The sequence below is a fragment of the Toxorhynchites rutilus genome, chromosome 2 (assembly GCF_029784135.1).
Source record: "Toxorhynchites rutilus septentrionalis strain SRP chromosome 2, ASM2978413v1, whole genome shotgun sequence".
Lineage (NCBI taxonomy): Eukaryota > Metazoa > Arthropoda > Insecta > Diptera > Culicidae > Toxorhynchites > Toxorhynchites rutilus.
This window is the reverse complement of record NC_073745.1, coordinates 188,035,133-188,055,667: the sequence shown is the minus strand read 5'-3', so window position 1 is coordinate 188,055,667 and position 20,535 is coordinate 188,035,133. Positions and strand designations below refer to the sequence as shown.

Here is a 20,535-nt window from a genome sequence, read left to right as displayed (position 1 = left end):
CGAGCAGTGGATATATCGAATGGCGACGTAGGAGAACAATGAACAGCCACAAAGTATGCCTTTATTTTATGCAAGAATAATTTGGTGGATCGCGGATGAAACATTGCGGTATATCGTGGAACCTAGAAAAGCAAGAGGTGCAATAAATTGAGTGAAACCTAGAGGAGCTCGGTAATTAGCCCGTAAACCGTATTCGTTTGTCGAGAAGGGAATCAAAAACTTTTGCAAAAGGAACAGGCAAGCATGCATGAATCCCCTTGCTAACAAAGGAGCGAATTTTTCGACAACTGGTGATATCCTCTCCCTCTACGATAATTCACGGACCCTGACGTGAATCTACCTACGACCTCATTAATCAGCTAAAATGGTGATATGAATAATTCGAACAACTTATTCAAGTCTCGACGTTCAAGCAGCCGTGAACATCTCGGCATGATCGCCCGAGGGTGCGTCGTGTCATTTGAATCAACTACGAATTATGAAATACAACAAAGTTCCTGGGGTCGAACGCATATCAGCAGAGATAACAGCATTATCCACAATATCTCAAATTACCACCATTTCCATATGTGGGAAAAGCTCTCGGGAAAATGGTTCAAGACGTCCATTACCGCTCTATTCGACATGTGATATCGATAAGACAACTTAGGTTCATTTTCGGTCAACAATTACGAACATGACTATGTGCTCCCTTGGCCGAGTGGTTAGCGTCATAACTAACATGCCGGGTGTTCGGGTTCGATTCCCCTTCTGGTCGGGGGAATTTTTCGTCAAAGAAATTTCCTCCGACTTGCACTGTGATCACGCGTATTCTAGAACTTGCCACTCAGAATGCATTCAAGGCGTGTTATTTGTCATAGAAATCTCAACTAAGTACTAATAAAAATGACGCAAGTAATACTACGTTGAGACGGCGAAGTTCCTCTAGGAACGTTAGTGCCATTGAAGAAGAAGAAGAAGAACGTGTGTCCACGGACTGGTTGGGATGCTTGAAAAGCGAAGGGTTCGTTATAGACAACGGCGCATACTCCGACATATTCACACATTCACAAAACAGCCACCTAGACCGATCATCTTCTTTATCTCCGTCAATGATATCTGATTCGTTGCGGTTGTTTGATGATCTAAAAATTGATCCGGTCGCTTCCTAATCGCTGGACCGCTGTATATTTAAGAAAGACCTCAACACATTGCTAATTTTGTGTGATGAAAATGTTATAAAAGTGAACATAAAGTTGTACAGAGTGATATCCTCCACTTGATAACGAAGTCCTATCGCTGCTTGACCTAGTCAATCTCATATACTTACCGACATATGACGATCGTTCCAAGCCAATTACCCAACTAACAATTCCCCATCAGTATGTAGTTGGATTTATTCAGTTCTATGCTTAATAATGACAATTAGCATTAAATCCTCTATTCAAGCAAATTAAGAGAAATTATTATGCTAATAGGAGTACCAATAAGTTTCTTCGTTTTTATTTTCAAAAAATAATGCTTCATTCTTGCAAAAATGGTTAAAAATTTAATAATCAAAGTATTGTCCATCGCTAGTCACAACATTTTTCCATCTTTCTGGCAATTAACGGATCCATTTGCGAAAATAATCAGCCTGTTTGTCGGCTAACCACGAATCGGTCCAATTTTTGACTTCATCAAAATTGGAGAAGTGCTTGTCAACCAGGCCATGTTTCATCGATCGAAAAAGGTAGTCATCGGACGGAGCAATGTCTGGAGAGTACGGCGGGTGGGATAGGACCTCCCATTTCAGCGTTTCCAAATATGGTTTGACCGGTTTCGCAACATGCGATCGAGCATTGTCGTGCTACAAAATAACTTTATCGTGTCTTTGCTCGTATTGTGAAAGTTTTTCCTTCACTGCACGGCTCAAACGCATCAATTGTCGTCGGTAGAGGTCCCCCGTAATGGTTTGAGTTTTAGTCGTGGCTTCAATTCATACGGCACCCAATGTCCTATCTTTCGGATCATTCCCATTGCGATCAGATATGGTTTGCTGAGCTATTCCAAGTGTATCTGCAAGTTCTTGTTGCGTTTGTGACGAATCTTGATCGAGTAAAGCCTCCAATTCTTCATCTTCAAACTTTTTTGATGGTCCGGAATGTTTTTCGTCTTCCAAGTCAAAATTACCACTTTTAATCCCACGTTCGCTCAGTTGGAGCATGATCGCCATAAACTTTCACCAAAATGCGATGACTTTCCGCAGCTTTTTTCTTCATATTGAAGTAATGAAGTAACACTCCCCGCTAAAACACTCTCGTTAGTACGAAATTCGACATATTCGAAGTGGCAGAAAACTGTGTTGTTTACGCTTCAACTTTTTGACATATACTGAAAAAGACGTGCAATGACAGTAGCTTTCCAACGAATGTCTAGAAATTTAATGCACTGCAATAATAATCAAGTTACGCCATCTGTTGTAAAACCGATGAAACTTACCGGTACACCTAATATAACCAATGTTGTTCGATAAATGCAGTTTCATGTCAATTACAAAACGCTTATCCAGCTCCAAGGTGTGGTGAAAACGTCTATTCGACTATATTCTGCTTTAATGAACTCTACTTAGACTGCGATATCGAAGAACATTTTTGTCTGAATGCAATTTCTACTAAATTTCTATAAATAAAATTAGTTTTTTAGCACCTTGACAGAAACTTGTTCAGTTTCTGATGAACTTTTGAAAAAACATTTAAAATGGTCAAGATTATAACTTACGACGCATCGATGATCCTCCATCAAACCATTTGCTCCCCTAGAACACTCAAAAACACATAAAAAAGCATGTGGAACATGAACTTGAAAACACTGGCAGCAAATGCACATTTTGATAGCTCGTCATGTGTTGTACAAAAGCTGCTTTGCAATTGAATAAACGTTTTCAAACCGTTTCCCTGGCATATAACCCAGATAAACATCGAATGTTGAACAAAAGCTTCAATTTGGTCTAAATAATATTTTATACAACGTAGAGTTCAGCATATTGTCTTATTGAGCACTCAATACTATTGTTCGACCATTATTAAACTGATTAATTTTACCACAACTACTGATCGGTTCCTGTCGGTAGGGCAGGGTGTAAATAGTCGAATAAAATATATATTTCAGGCTTAAAGTGCGTCTGTTCAGTTTGTTCATGGGTTTTTGAACAAATAAAACACCCTCAAAACTTGTTAAGATTGAAGCCGAACTAACGAAAAATATCCATTCCAGAAAGGGACAGATTGAACACGGATATCTACCAATGACTATGACATTAGAAAGCGATACACAAACTACAGAAAAACTACATTTGATGTCCCAGGAAGCTAACAACTAATTTGTTACTTTTATCACAATAGTTCAATAAGTCAATGTTCATTAGAACCCGATATTCACCCATAGCAATATATAGTAACAAAACCAGAATTGTGAACTTAAAATAGCCACAACTTACTGATTCCTAATCAAAATCCATTAGATTAGTAATCATTTGTTTAAGTTAAAAAATACAGGAAGAATTTCATTCGACCGTAGAAGATATACTTGTTTGCTCACCGCAATCTTAATGCCTGCTTTTGTCATGAATGAATTTACGGTCAACAGCTTCATGTTCACTAGCTAATGATAAAACCCATTGCAGCACACTTTCATCGCACACCACAAGTATGTTGTTTTTTGTACTTCATCAATACACGCTATTTACTATCTTTCGTTCTATGGTATTGCCAAACTAATCGTTGGAAGATCTTTTTCATCTCATTGTGCTGCGTTGTTTTTTCTTCTTCCCGGTGTCATATACCCTACATGCATTGGATAACCAACATACACAACAACTACCACCACTAAAGGTTCCCGAAGACCAAGTTTAGCTTCAATTCATAGTACAACTTCATCGGTTCGGAGTTACAGTATGCGTCGGTTCGAGCAGGAGGTTCAGCAGAAGGAGTTGCGACAGGAAATGAAAAAACATCTTGTCCGGTTGCAGGAGCAGCAGCAGATGCAAAAGATTAAACCGAACATCATCATCGGCGACGTGATATCCTGTCCGATGAACAAGCCAATTCTCACAACGCCCAGTCCGCTAACGCCGAACTCGATAGACGACCTGCTACCTTCGGTTGACGAAACACAGGAGGTATGAGATACACGTATTTTTATGAGCATAACTATTGATGTCTATAGTACTTGATTTAATATATCATTTCCGAAGAAAAACGAACTGACGATTCCACCGGTCCATGTAGCGCAAAAACGTGTCACGTGTGTACCATGACTTACGTAAAAACTAGCATAGGTCCAAATCAAATAGCAAAAATGTTGCCAATTTGAAGTTATATCTCTCTACCAAGAAAACTCCCATTTTAAATCAAAACTCAACCTTTTTTTCATCTTATTTCAGTTTTCTCCGAACCACAGCCAAAGATCTGTGAATGACAGTATGTGTGGTGGATACGACGGACCTTGCAGCTCAACGGAACTATTGAAACAATGAACATAAAAAGCAACAGCAAAATAACCTGCTTTGTGACAGTAACGGATTACACATATATAAGAAAAGAACCGCGAAGATAATAACCTAGAGGTTATCATTGTTAAATAGAAATTTTATGGAATTTTTAGATAAGTTATAACCTTTAGGTACGACATTTATATAGAACAAATACCAAAAAAAATGTAGTCGACAGCAACGGAAACGCGTGAAATCAGTTTTATCAAGTCCGAGGTAACGATAGGACTAAAAACTAACGAAAGACCAATCAAATCAAAAAGTGAACCAGAACTCAGAAGTGAATCGAATTGATTTAGCTCCTTTCCAGAAGACAATTCTTGTATGAGTTGACTGATAGATTCCGATCCTAAACACAAGTTCCAAAGAGCAGCTAGAACAGATTTACAAACAATATTTTGCTGAACCACAAATAAGCAATATCCATTCAGACATCAGACGAAACGCTCAACCAATTATAAGTCAGTGAGCTTTTCTCTGTTTAAAGTAAAAAATACGATTTGACGGATTGAGGAAAGTGTGGCACTAAACGGCTTAACTCGTTCTTATGAAAAGTAAACGAAAAATCGAGTACAACGTGGTTCGTTAGCAGAAAACAATTAATATTGTAAACACTTAGCTCGGCCGCAGGAATTTTCATCTGAGAACTGTTAGTGCATTTATACTATAAAAGTAGATTCCTTCTAGTTGTGTTACATTTTCAATCCACGGTTGGATGTGTTGATAAAAGTTTCTCAAAGGAACAATGCCGTTTACAATAATTCGATTCGCTCTCAAACAGATAGTAACGTTGAAGTTTAGCGTTTATATCTAGGATCTTCTAAGTAGCTGTGGTTACAATGTTTCATACCTGGAAAGCACCGATGAAACAGGAAGAATAAGTTTCGTTTTGCAATGAATGATGCTGGAATACAGTGGAGTGAAGAAACACACAAAAATTCGCATGTTCGTTATATTGTGACAATATTTCAGCACTGTGAATTGAACTGTTTCATTATTCTTTTGACTGCAAATCTAGGTTGTTATTCAACTATAGATTCCTATTTATAAAGCAGTATTTGGTTATAAACTATGCTTAATAATTCAGTTCATTTAACGAAACGGAGAATTTTAATTGAAGCTTAATTAATAGCGGTGTAATTACTACTTCTTTTCTTGTTTGGTTTATATAGACTTTAAACTTTCGCAGTTCATTCGTCTCAAGCCCAGAGAAGGGCCCTTGTGGAAAGAAAACTACGCCATCACTTTATAATATGTCTCAAGAAAGACAATCCATTCCCGCCGCCGGCAACGAACCGTGGATCCTGATATGCGCATGGACGTGAACGGTGACCTCCTTACACACGAAAGCACAGTAATCAACAGGTGGATGCGGTATTTCGACAAACACCTCAACGATGAAACAGCAGACACAGGCGTGAGAGAAATTGACCTAGAAAAGCTGACACCCGACGACACGGTCCAAGCACCTGAATTACATGAAATTCTGAAAGAGATTGAGAAGCTGAAAAATAACCGAGCTGGCAGCGACCAGTTGCCAGGCGATCTTTTTAATCTATAAGATCAAGAATCAGAAGAGTATAACCCCAACATTGGATGCGTGGGTTGGTATGCCCGTCCAAACAGAGCGATAGGTTGGACCGTAGCAACTACCGCGGCATCATTCTGTTCAACGCCACTTATAATGTTCTTTCCCAGATCCTCTTCCGCCGTCTATCACATTTGACTATACAGTTCGCAGGTCAGTACCGAGGTGGGATTCACGAAGGTTCGCGCTACTGCGGACCAAATATTTACACTCCAGCAAACTCAGCAAAAATGTCGGGAGTATAATATATTTACGCATCACATATTCACCAACTTCAAGGCAGTGTACGATACATGAATCGAGGACAACTATAGCAACTAATGCACGAATATGGTTCCCCAAATAAATTATTTAAACATTTCAGAGCTACCAAGGAGAAAGAGATCAATTTTGTGCGAGTTTCAGGGATACTCTTGGGTCCCTTCGAATTGTGCAGAGGATTACGCTATTGTAAACGGCAGTGAATGAGCTCATGTACTAGGGCATCGCTGATAATGCTACCATAATGCTGATAACGGCCAAACAATGACACAATGACACTAGCTTCACTGTGGGTCCCAATGAACGGAATTCGGCATACACCACGGAGCTAAGGCCGATTAAGGAATACTGGTCGACTGCAAAAGGCGAACTAAACAAGAAGAATAGAACTGCTTCAGACGAAAAAGAGAAGGAGCGAAAATGAAAAAAAAAACGCGGAAGAAGAAAATGAACGCATATTTATATTTTACATTGATGGAAAAAATATACGAGAAAGGAGTTCCTATCGATTCCTATTCGCACAAAAATCTGCAACACAAATTCCAGCCGCTGTGGGCACACAAAACATGCTCCTCACCATACACCCAAAGTTAATTTTTTTAGCAAATGTTATGTCACCCCGATTCATTATATTAAATGAGCTGAAAAATAACAGAAAATGTTCTACTCCCCAATGCATGTATATCATTTGTATAATATATATGATAGAGCCAATATGAGCGAGCGAAACAGGAGACACTTTAAAATAAAAGCATATAAAAGCTTTTCGTATAGTTTACCAAATACACGGCCCAGGCAGAGAAAGATATATTCTCGTTCATGTTCTTCTTTAACCTCTTAGAAAACACGTTCCAACTTCATTTTATGATGAGGTGTAATATTATCACGCTTCTATATAACAGCGCTCGCAGCTATATGGATAGCGTGGTCGTGTGAAATAGCTTTGCATTCCAGCCGGCCTTGGTTCGATCCTCATTGACGTCGTATGGATTTTTTTTGGCACAATCCCAAATGAAATGAGAAAATAAAACCGAAAGAGATGTCTGCTCGCATACATACAAACCATTTTTAAGCTTTTAAAAAAGCTCATTATTTGTGCTTTAACCTCCAGCACACGAAATTGCATCATTTCTGCCAAAGATGAAATGTTTTCAGTCAACGCTAGTTTGGGTGCAGACTTCATCTACGAGAACCGGAATAATCAGGGTCAAAGTGAACACCAAAATGACCAACATTCGTTGAGGAGAAATAGCCATATTCAATTTGTTCAATCCGGATCAAAAATAAAGGAAGTTCGACTGTTGCAATCAAAATAATGAAATAATTTTATTCTATATCTATTATGAGTGATTTTGTCTACTGTGAAGCATCAGAATGAAATGGAGCTGGAACGAAGTTGCGTTGGCTCCGTAGCCACAGCATGTAATTCTGAGAGAGGACATAGTATCTATCGTTTCGTGGAACTGCTACCACTTGAAATGGAATCGTGGATGAAGAGGTTTCCAACGCCCATAGTCGTTGTATGAAAAGTTTGGCAATTGGTCCCACCAGACCAAGTGGGCCACGTTCGACATAATCTGCAGATTAGTTAGAACAAGTGCTGGTAGTGGAAGCATGTCGAATCTCGTCTCCCAGTCAAGTCCAAGAGTGAAAACGGATTGATCGTTCTGCAGACCATGGTAGGGCGCATGGTCTTCTTCGGGGATACCTGTGAGGACTTCATACGAATTTGAAGCCCACTTCTTCAACGGAGAACCAGCCGCTGAAGCATGGCAGTTATTTTTGACGAATGTGGATAGCGTATTCAACAGCATCGTTACCAGACAGAAAATCATCCACGTACAAACACTTCTGGGCCACCGGTGCTGCGGCTGGATATGTACGGTTGTTTGTTCTGCGATCTGCTGGAAAGTGCCAGTTGCTAAGAACTGAGACAACAAGAACGAGTGTTCAGTTCGTACGTGGGTTTCGACCGGGAAGCCAGAGGATGAGCTGATGTTGACAAAACGGCTGATACAATCGGATCTGTCAATACATTTTTTCAACGTCGATAACGAACGCAATTTGGCGGATGCGATATCAGATGAGGATCAACAGTATATCGTCTTAAACGACGGGTCCAACTAGTTGCGGGTCATTTAAAGAGAATCATCGCATCAAATACAACTCGAACCTTTCTGGTCGTGCTGGATTCCGTGAAGACCGGATGGTGCTCGTCGTCAGCGGATAACTTGGAGCAGGGTTCAACCAACTCCTCCACCGATTCCAGACACGACGATGTTAACTTTCGTGCGGCGTAGGATGAGTACATTGGACAATCTCATCGTGATGAAGCTGCACATTGATCCAGAATCTAGAAGCACACGAGCAGAATTCTTCTTGCCATTCTGGTCTACAACGAGGATGGAGGATTGATACGGCATCGTTTTCGAAGACAGTAAACATGGATGGATTCAGTTGCTGAGATAACTAATTAGGCATGATAACTGGAGTGAACTGTACTTTTAGAGACTGCAGCTTCGTGTAGCAGGATGTGGTCACAATTTCGGAAATCATACTTGGATATACACTTTTGTGTCCAGAACGCAAGCAATTCCAGCATGGGTGCTTTTGGGATATCAGTTCTTGCCGTTGACTAACGGATATCTTGGAAAATGCTAATAGTTCTCTGGACAAGCGAAGCAGTGTAGAATGGAATTCTCGGCTTCGGTTGTGGCGAAATTTGATATCATCTTGGAAGGCTTCTGTTGGATCGGTGTGAAAACGGTAACCTTGACTTGGCCGACTGTTGGAGCGATGCTGCAGATTGGCTGCTCAAGGCACCATTCCAGGACCGACCGGTTTTTATGAACTGATGCGTTATCCTATTGGAATACCCCATCATCATGGTGGTTTCGGCGCAAAAATGATAGTAAATGATTCTACGTGTTGATGAGACAGCTATCTGAACCAAGCATTTTTGAGAGAATAAAACTTCCGCCTTCAAAATTTAGAACGGAAAAAAGATTTGAATCGTTGCATAAGTCCCTGCAGTATGAAGCAATACCACCCGGGTTGTGGTTCCCTTCATATAAGATGATCATATGAAACAGTGAACACGACAAAATTAGCAGTCACTTAAAGTTAGTATTATAAACGAATTTAGTTGTTATACCCTACACTACACACCACCTTTTTTTTAATGAGGTGAGGAACACTCTACCAGCCTTATCTGGGAAGGGTTAACCCAGACATTGAGTGGGGCTCTCGTCCACTAAAACCAAGCCCTCTATTCGTAGCCTCTTTCCCCCCGGGACCACATCTAGGCGAGTACTTCGAGGGGTGGCTGAGCTTATGCACTTCTTCTGTCTACAATGCTGAATAACGTTGTTTATACCCTTTTTATTCTTCCTTCGTTCCATTCCATTCCATTCCTTTCCGTTTACCCGTAGAGACGTACACCGATTAGGAATTGTCCTGTCACCCTCGCAAGATTTCTTTTCCCAACGGAGCGCCGATTAGGCAGTGCCATCCATCATGAAGCACACTCCGTCACATCTACTCTCGTGGAGTATGTGAGGCCCTAAATCCAGACAGGAATCACCCGGCGCATTCATTGCGCACGTCCACACGTCTTACCTCGAGGTCGGTCCGTAATCGAAAGAGGACTATGCAACGATGTGTCAGAGCTTCTCACCACGTTGACGTGTTGCCAGTATCAATAATAAATGCCCACAATGACTTCCTAAATGGACTACTCTTATCGAGGGGTATATTGAGCTCATTCACAGAGTATACACCGGTTTAATGACGTCCTCCTTGACGCTCGCGCAGTCGAAAAGCTTGCAGTATTGCTCCATCCAGGCCACGATCAGGCGTTCCCAGGCAGGCATGTTATTGTTCTCCGCACCAGTATCCGTTTACCCGTTGAGACGTGTACCGATTAGGAATTGCCCTCCAACTTGACGCGCAACCCGTCACGGCCACCCTCGCGGGGTTTCTCACCTGTCGAGACGTGAACCGATTAGGAAGCGCCCTCCAACTTGACGCGCGCCCTGTCACAGTCATCCTCGCGGGATTTCTCTTCCCAACGGAGCACCGATTAGACGATGCTCTCCATCATGAAGCGCACTACGTCACAGTTACTCTTGTAGGGTACCATCCGATGCAACAGCCGTCGCCGTTGTTCACCTTTCACAGTCTCCACTGATTGCATTCCAGATTCTCTCGTTACAACACATCTCCTTCACAATGCAGTCTTGCCTCTCGCGCCTTGCGGTGAACCTGGGACAGACAAAAACGACGTTTTCTCCATATATCCACATATCTCCACACTCCGGACAGAAGGGTGACACTGCGTGCCCGAACCGATGTAGATATTGCCTGAAGCAGCCATGTCTAGACAGGAACTGCGTCAAGTAAAAATTGACCTCACCGTGCATTCCGTTCAACCAGGTCTCGTCTCGTCGATTACCGTTGTTACGATGTCATCCGCAAATCCCACGATGTGCACGCTTCTGGGTACCTTCAGTGTTAGTACACCGTCGTACATCGTGTTCCAAAGCGTTGTATCTAGGATGGAAACTTGTGGAACTCCCGTCGCGATGTTCTTCAGTATCTGTTCCCTGTCTATGTTGTATAACAGGATCCGATTCTGGAAATAACTCCTCAATATCCTGTACAGGCAGCCAGCAACCTTCGAAGTAATGAAACACAAGTTTCTTCATTACTCGAGAATTAATCAAACAAATGAAACCAAATTTGGCATGTGGAGGTTTTAGCGTGCAATACAAATGAAACACCAATTTCTGCATTACCCGAGAACTAGAGAACTAATCAAGCAAACGAAACCAAATAACCCCCTATCTAAGGGGGAGCTGCCATACAAATGAAAGACAAATTTCTGCATGACTCGAAAACTAATCACGAAAATACCAAATTTGACATGCGAAGGTTTTGGGGACACAAAACGTTTCTATGGCGAATAGACACTCCTCCCGTCTCTCTGAGGGGGAGGGGGGGAGAGGTGGCTGCCATATAAATCAAGCATACATTTTCACATAATTCAAGAACTAATCAAGCAAACGGAACTAAATTTGGCATGTGGAGGTTTAATGGGGAAGAAAAATTTCTAAGGTGGTTCGACGCTCCTCCCCTCCGCCATTGTGGCAGCCACTTCTGGCTTCCTTCCACCTTCACCCTCAAGAAAGCCAATTCGGATAACTAAATTAAACACTCGACCTTTGGAAAGGCCTTGCTAGCGCTGTCTTCTGGTTGCTAGCAGGATGACTGATAAATCGTGAATGATTTATTGGTGATTTTTTTCGATCGATCAATTCAGTTTTGTGAATTCGAGTAATGTTTCCAGGTTAAAAGTGGCGTCGAAGCGCAACCAACCGGATGAGAAGAGGGTATTATGAAGCGGTGAGAGATACGTTCTTCTGCGAAAAACTGAAGGAGAAAGTTTGTTCCGCAGCGATTGTTTTCGACGCCACCACTGTCTTTGTTTTTCGAGCCATTTCCGAAGTCTTATATGAGTGAGACTGCGGATCAATCAGACCATATGCCATCGAAAGAAACGAACGTAATAATCGGACGACGCAATATCGGGGGTATATGGCGAGTAGGATAGGACTGCTCATTTGAGTGTTTCCAAGTAGGACCAACCCTTCGTTATTACCGTTCAGAAGAAGGTTCATAGATAAGATCCTCCGGAAACATGAGAGAAAGAAACACCGCCAAAACGCAACCACGCTTCAATCACAAAAAGAGGACATTCAAAGAAATAGTCTCCCGTTTTACCCGAAAGTGACGAATGCCATTCGAGGGAGACAAACAGAGACAAACAGCCTACAAGAGCGTCCATATGCTGCAAGGTCTCCTGTGTTCCCCCAAGGACAAGGATGAAAAGTCAGGTATCTACGAGTTTCCGTGCAAAGCTTGCCCGGCTGTGTATATTGGCCAAACCTGTCGGAAGCTGAAAGTACGATTGAGGGAGCACAGATACGCCGTGGAAAATAAGCGACCTAACGAATCGAGCGTGGAACAACGCGAAACTCAAGAAGTGTGTCAGAAAGGCTTCCCATCTTAATGCATGGGAATCCATGTTCATTCTCACTGCTGAGCCGCCGCTTATGAATGAATTTGAAGCTCCGATTACATCATCTTTATTCAACTTGACGAAACAGAACATCCAATGACCTGACTTTTCTTCGACGCGTAGTACACCAGTACACAGCTGTTTTTCTTTTAGTTGTAATCAGTCGGACATCGTCCTATAGATGGGCAGCATCGAGCTCGAAACCAGTCGACTAAAAAGGTAAATTTAACATCCTTTTTACGTTTGTAAGAACAATTGTGTCCTGTCGTGTCCCGCGTATAGTGTTGTGTACATTAGTTCTTACGTTAGCACAATCCCAAAAAAATGAGTTTCGAATCAATGCCAACATGAAATTTATATACTGGAAACATTCAAACAGATGATGTCACATAACGTGAAAAGACAGATTCTAAGCTACATTCCCCACTACATTTTTGCATCCACCGCGTCGAAGCACTGTGTCAACTATTGCTCAGTAAGAATATTCTCTCTGATGGTTATGATGTGTCGGATGATCCTGCAAATGTTTTTCTGGACTTACTGGGTCACTGTATTTATCAGACCATTGCCACTATTACCATATGTTGATATTTTTTTTGAATGATACGCTGACAAACCTTAAAAAAATTGACAAAAAACAATCAGAAATATGTTCTCGCGGCACGCGTCATACACAATATTGGAAAATATTGGAAATTTATTACCAAAGTGGGTGATGTGCTGCTGAGTTGGTGTGTCAATTTATTGATTCCTTTCGAATGCTAGTGCCGAAAAAACATTTGGAAAACCCGATAGTTGCTATTTTTAATTTGTTGAATCACTTGGGTATTTTTATACGACCGGGATGGAATAGTTGAATAACAACCTTTTCGAAAGAAATGAACAGAAAAAGTGAGAAATTCATATGTTCTTGTACTTTCCATTCTACGCGGTTTACGTGTGTCAAGAAGAAGAAAAGAAATAGACTACATGAATCACATTCAGATAGATTGGAAGAATATTTTAAAACATAGACTGATATATTAAATGCATTGACGATAACGATAAGTAGTCGAAAGAGCAAATAAAGAATACGGAAAGGAGACAGGAGACAACTCGTACGTATCACAAAACGAAACAAATGCACAGCATAGTGTATAGATATTGATCGTCGATTGTGAAACAATTAATGCTAAAGCAGGAAACAACTGCACCAGAACAACTGGAAAAGTAATAAGCAAAAAAAAACAATTAAGTTTATGTAAATTGGAAAATTTAGATCAATTTTTTGAATCGCTTCCCAGTATGGTGTTGAGTAGCCCCTTTTCTCAACACCATTGCCTGATGCATAAGAAAAAAATCATACGAACAAATTATTACATAAATCTGTTTAGGTTTGTATTGATCTGTACTGCGGAATGAAGTCTATTCCCGTGAGCATGAATGGTGAATGGAACTGCAAAAATAAAAATGCACCACAATATTGCATAATCTGCATAAGCGTGAACAGTATTTTGATTCGTTGCTATTATTTTATTTGTATAAACCAAAAAAATAGATGCGTTGATATATATAACGAAAAAGTCAAATGTGTATTCGGAGCTACAATTGCGATCGTTTCAGAAACAGAGAAAACGCAAAAAAACGAATTTTATTTGTTTCAATTGTTTTATTCCCCATTCGAAAGAAGTTATCCTTTTAGCAAAAATAGCATTATATCTAATCGACTTCCTCAATGGTCGGTCCCGCGCCTCCGGTCGGTGGTGGTCCACCAGCCCCTGGCATACCTCCAGGCATTCCTCCAGGCACTCCTCCAGCGCCCTGGTACAGCTTTTGAATGATCGGATTACAGATGCCCTCCAGCTCCTTCTGTTTATGTTCGAACTCATCCTTCTCTGCGGTTTGATTGGCATCCAGCCAAGCAATAGTAGCGTTACATTTCTCCATTATCAAGTTCTTGTCCGATTCTGGAATCTTATCCTTAACATTTGCATCCTCTATGGTGGATTTCATGTTGAAACAGTACGACTCGAGAGCATTCTTCGCGCCAATCTTCTCACGCTGTTTCTCATCCTCATTGCGGAACTTTTCTGCTTCGTTAACCATCCTATCAATGTCCTCTTTGCTCAAACGACCTTTGTCGTTAGTGATAGTGATACGATTCTCCTTGTTGGTAGATTTTTCAATAGCAGAAACATTCATTATGCCATTAGCATCGAGATCGAAAGTAACCTCAATTTGTGGCACTCCACGAGGTGCCGGGGGGATTCCGCTGAGCTCGAACTTGCCCAACAAATTGTTATCTTTGGTCATAGCACGTTCACCTTCGAAAACCTGAATCAAAACGCCGGGTTGATTATCGGAATATGTAGTGAAGGTTTGGGTTTGCTTAGTTGGAATGGTGGTGTTGCGCTTGATAAGAACGGTCATAACTCCTCCAGCAGTTTCAATACCTAGAGACAGTGGGGTAACATCAAGTAGCAGCAAGTCTTGTACAGCCTCCGAGGTATCACCCTGCAGAATAGCAGCTTGAACAGCTGCTCCGTACGCAACAGCTTCATCCGGGTTGATGGATTTGTTCAGCTCCTTACCGTTGAAGAAGTCCTGCAGCAACTTCTGTACTTTGGGAATACGAGTCGATCCACCGACCAGAACAATATCATGGATATTTCCCTTGTCCATCTTGGCATCCCGCAGAGCCTTTGCAACAGGTTCCATTGTGTCGCGGAATAGATCAGAGTTCAGCTCTTCAAAACGAGCACGGGTCATCGAGGTATAGAAATCGATACCCTCAAAAAGGGAGTCAATCTCAATGCTAGCCTGAGTGGAGGCAGATAATGTACGCTTTGCTCGCTCACATGCTGTGCGCAGACGACGCAATGCACGCTTATTGCTGGAGATATCTTTCTTGTGCTTTCTCTTAAACTCCTCCACAAAGTGGCTCACCATTCGGTTATCGAAATCCTCACCACCCAGATGTGTATCGCCTGCTGTTGATTTGACTTCAAAAATGCCATCCTCGATAGTCAAAACAGACACATCGAAGGTACCACCTCCTAAGTCAAAGATAAGAACGTTTCTTTCGCCCGATCCCTTTTTATCCAAACCATACGCGATGGCTGCGGCTGTCGGTTCATTGATTATTCGCAACACATTCAGTCCCGCAATCGCTCCAGCATCCTTGGTTGCCTGGCGCTGTGAGTCATTGAAGTACGCCGGGACAGTGACGACAGCGTTGGCTATCTTAACGCCCAGATAGGCTTCAGCGGTTTCTTTCATCTTGGTCAAAACCATCGATGAAACCTCCTCCGGGAAGAATGTCTTTTTCTCGCCTTTGTACTCGACCTTCAGCTTAGGTTTGCCGCCATCGTTGACCACCTCAAATGGCCAGTGCTTCATGTCGGACTGCACCGTTGGATCGTCGAACTTGCGGCCGATCAGACGTTTGGCATCTGTAAGGAGAAGGAAAATAAGGTCAGTGATCTGCGATCATGTTTTGACGTAGGATTACGTCTTTCGGGAACATATGGGGGTACAAATCGAAAATCGAAAATCGAGCACATTGTGAAAATTGTCCAATTTCAAATGCTTATTGCTCAGTCATTTCATGATGGATTGATGAGATTTTTGCGTCAATCAATTTCGGCACTTCATAACAATTTTTTACATTGAATAAAATAATATATTTCATTAAACTAACTATCGAACAATTGAAAAATCTCAACCCCTATCCTAACGGAAATACCCACTTCTGATTGGTCGAAATTGACGACACATGCGGCGGCTCATGTACTTACAATTATTGTTCAGTTATTTCTTGATGGATTCACGAGATATTTTCATCAATCGATCTGAGCATTCCATAACAATTCATCACAATGGATAAAATAACATATCATATGAAACTAACTATCAAACAATCGAAAAATCTTCAAACGGAAATACCTCGTTCTGATTGGTCGAAATTGAAGATACGGAGAAATTGGCATTGCAAATACATCAATGTAAAGGGAACTTTTGTTCCCACCGAAGTGTGTTCCCTAACAGAGATATCGAAACCAAGCTGCCTGGGGGAAATCGGCGTTGCAAGTACATGAAAGCAGGGGAAGCTTTAGTTTCCATCGACATGTATTCCCTAACCGAGATTTATAATTCAATGTACCTGGGGGAAAATCAGCAAATAAATACCCTCGTGGTCGATAGTTTAACGAACGACGCGCACAAATGGATAGTGCTCATTGTGACTAGCATGGGCACTGCTGATTGCATACATGTTGGCGAATAAGTTGGCAGCGATGAACGAGTTTTTTTTTCTTATTTTCGTTCCAATAAGAATCGATGGATTGATTGAATAATTATGTTTTAATTTGGAACTTTAATGTTGGTTGCTTCGTGAAATTTCATATCAATGACCGATCATGCATTATAAAACTTTTAGCACAAGTGTAAGTGTAAAATTGTATATGGTAGCGGTTGTGTTTAAATGACTTGAAATATGAAACAATTTTTTCTCTCCCAAGAAAAGTTCATGCGACGAGAAAAATTGGAAAAATGAAGGAGTTCCGTGTTCCGTTAGATTGAATTGAATAAATGGATTGAATAAACACTCAGAAAGTAAAAATTATAAATGAAATTACCTTCCCCATTTCAAATATATTTTCTCTATAATAAAGTAAATCTTTTTTCTGGTGAGAACAATTGATAATTTTGTTCGATAATTATAATTATCTTATATTACATTGATGAGTTTTTTTTTCATTTCATCCAAACATAACACATCTCGTTCAGGGCAACAGAGGGCGGCTTTCTTCATAACCCATTCCATTTTGCCATCTTCTATCGTGATACGCACCAATCACCATCCTTCTATCATCATCACTCATCACGAGCGAACAAGCAATACCTAACAACCAGACAAAACAGCCCTTTTCCGGGCCACCAAATCATTATCGAAGAGTTTAACAATGTAATTCTTCAAACATATCCAAAACAACAGATAGCCTAACGGAATCCTACGTCAGCTATGCGGTCGTGTCTTGGACACAACCCTCTTGTGACTTTTTAACCTAAATTGATACAGATTTTGGAGTTTTTATGAGTATTTTATGGTACTGAAAAGTACCGGGATTTTTTAACAGATGGCGCCACTAAAACAATTAATAACATTCATTTCGAGAGGTACATTTTGGACATGAAAAAGCTATCCGCATGATGGGTGCCGCGTTCGCTGACCTTCGAACAAAAACAGCGGCGCGTTGATGATTCAACTGCCTGATTGGCGTTGTTGAAGCCTAATCGAGTGGACTTCTTTCAACGTTTGGTGACAATGAATGAAACGTGGATCCATTAACACACTCCTGAGTCCAATAGACAGTCTGCAAAGTGGCTGATAAGCCACGAAAGCCGGCCAAGGTGGTCAATCGGCCGGGAAAGCTTTAGCCTCCGTTTTTTGGGATGCGCATGGCATAATCTTTATCGATTACCTGCAGATAGGAAAAACAATTACCTGAGAGTATTATGTAGGGTTATTGGACAAACTGAACGACGAAATAAAGACAAAAACGGCCCCCTATTGCGAAGAAAAAAGGTCTGTACCAGGACGACAACGTACGGTCTCAAAGCGATGGCCAAGTTGAACCAATTTCGTTGCTCAATTGGTTGCTCACCCACCATATTTTCTAGACTTGGCCCCCAGCGACTACTATATGTTCCCAAATCTCAAGCGATGGCTCCAGGGAAACAGATTCATTTGATGAAGGCATTGTAGAAACTGAGGTATATTTCGAGGACTTAGACGTTTCGTACTACAGAAAGGAAATCTATTGAAAGGAAATTGAAAGGTATTGTCCTCGAAGGAAACTATGTTAAGGAATCAATACAGCTTTGCACAAAAAACGATTGTTTTCATTAAAAATCCCGGAATATGGGCTGAAAATCATGTACACCCATACCACGCTATACGGCCGCTCTTTATACGGCATTTCGCTATAACGGCACATTTTCGATCTACGGCCTAAAATGTTTCGTTATAATAGCAAAAAAAATCGAGGATTGGTTCAAAAATCACTTTTGTACAGAAGTGAAAAAATATTTGCGAGACAATAACTTAAGCAACACATAAATGTATACATACACATATTCCATGTAACATGAAGTTGTATCGTTTTGGTTCATAGATTATGGTTGGTTTTTATGTATGTATGTTGTATGTATTGTATGTTTATGTTATGTATGTATTTTTGCTTTAAATGAATTAAATTTTTGATTAAAATGAAATAAAAATAAAAAGATAAAATGCATTTTGAATGATAAACCATGTTACATTTGGAACCGATCTGATTGAATTTGTATGAATTTGTAATAGAATAATTGATTCCTCATACGGCTTTTCGCTGTGTGGCCGAATTTTGTGGAACGTATCTAGGCCGTAAAGCGAAGTATGGGTGTAGTATAGCGCAATTTCAAACAATTGTAAATAGCAGTGATAAACCTTGAACATTGAAAGAAATGGCTAGGTTTCATTTCACCAGGAAGTTAGACATCGTTCATGGCATTTCTTTTTCATTCGTGTTTCGGCTTCGATGACTGCAATGACAGCGATTGACAGTAACATTGTTTTATCAATTAAATCAGGGTCATCAAATGCAAGAAAGTGAGGAATGAAAATATTATTGGAAATGTAGTTTCTGCTTACCAAAAATTGTATTATTCGGATTCATGGCCACCTGATTTTTGGCGGCATCTCCAATCAGCCGCTCGGTATCCGTAAATGCCACATAGGATGGCGTGGTTCTGTTGCCCTGATCGTTGGCAATAATGTCCACTTTACCATGCTGAAACACTCCAACACACGAATAGGTTGTGCCCAGATCAATTCCAACAGCTGGTATTTTAGCCATATCTGTCTATTTCTGCAAAAACAAATTAAAATAATTTACAATTAGTCGTTTCTCTTTATTTCAAACACCATGAACGCAGTTTTTTTTGTCAAATGCTGTTTAGTCTATTTTTAAATCTCGTGCATAACTAAAGAAGCCACTAGAAGGAAAATCAACCAAAAATGACGCTTCGATACGGTAACGCAAATTTGATCAATGACATATAATGAAAAAGTCCGTTCCATTCAAAACGAATACCGAGCAACTTTTTACCTGAATCTCTGACACTCGCACTTATCACTTATCACGTTTTTTGTCAATCGAACGACCGAGATGGAGACCAAATTGTATCCTCTGCTAAGTTGAGATCTGTTCAGTTCAACGTTTCACTGAAGACTATTCAGGAGACTCGTCGACGAACGAGCTTAAAATAGGCGCCAAAGAATCGTTGTAGAATAAAAATAAAACGTCGTTTTCGCGAATTTTCCGGCGTCTCTTGAATATTCACTCGGCATTCATACATCGGAGGAAAATGTGTGCATCGGAACGCTTCATTGTGGTTTTTATACCACAATACCACACTTGACCTATTCGCGGAACATCATTTAAGTTCTAGTACTAACGGGAAATACATTCTGAATGAATCGTATTGCAAATAACTAGAATTGTTTATTGTGTTTTGGTTGCTAAAATTAATTATTCAAATATTCATTTCTGAATTTTGTGAAAATGAGTGAAAAATCCATAATTACATGGTCGCAAATATGATATGATGACATAATAAATTTCACACAAAGAACAGTTTTTTTTCTTCAACATAGCCTAAAACCAATGTGAAACAATGTGTTCGAAGACAATGTATAGCCTTAGTGGCTTCGTGATCAGGGTTCTCCTTCTGACGATGAAATTAACAGAAGTTGATAATTCAGGGCAGTAGATATTACCATGGAGGAGATCGAATGCAATAGGGTGCCATAACTAAATCACATCGTTCTCATAAGCGATCAAACCCCAAAAGCATACAACAATCTCAGGACAGGAATGTGGAAAGTTAGTGCCAATAGCGTAAACATGAGATGTGGCATCTAGTGTTTTGAAAATGAATTATACATAAAACAACATATTCGAGGATCCACATTTGGTCGAACAATACTGTGCCACATTGTTCGCCGTAGAACGTCTTGAACTGCTTCTATTTTCCAACAGTTTTAGTTGGGTTTTCTCGGGTTCCGCTTGACGA

The 20,535-nt window shown here is 40.6% G+C and overlaps 2 protein-coding genes across 22 annotated transcripts in view; one reads left to right on the top strand and one right to left on the bottom strand.

Annotated features, from left to right (window-relative positions):
- LOC129767661 (uncharacterized) overlaps positions 1 to 14,075 on the top strand; it is an 83,798-nt gene extending 69,723 nt beyond the window's left edge. For 18 of the 21 annotated variants that reach the window (XM_055768776.1, XM_055768777.1, XM_055768779.1 and 15 more), the window contains one exon: positions 3,852 to 4,008. In XM_055768776.1, coding sequence (XP_055624751.1) covers positions 3,852 to 3,872 — 21 coding nt within the window. In that variant the 3' untranslated portion in view covers positions 3,873 to 4,008. Of the gene's footprint in view, positions 1 to 3,851; positions 4,139 to 4,402 lie in introns of those variants that run through there. The other 3 variants (XM_055768783.1, XM_055768782.1, XR_008741560.1) reach the window with 2 other exon arrangements.
- LOC129767659 (heat shock 70 kDa protein cognate 4-like) lies at positions 14,067 to 19,721 on the bottom strand. Its single transcript, XM_055768760.1, has 3 exons — positions 19,569 to 19,721; positions 19,112 to 19,328; positions 14,067 to 15,869 (listed from the first exon to the last, which is right to left on the bottom strand). The coding sequence occupies exons 2-3, from the start codon at positions 19,314 to 19,316 to the stop codon at positions 14,137 to 14,139; spliced, it is 1,938 nt and encodes a 645-aa protein (XP_055624735.1). The 5' UTR covers positions 19,317 to 19,328; positions 19,569 to 19,721; the 3' UTR covers positions 14,067 to 14,136.
- Between the last annotated feature and the right edge of the window lie 814 nt (positions 19,722 to 20,535).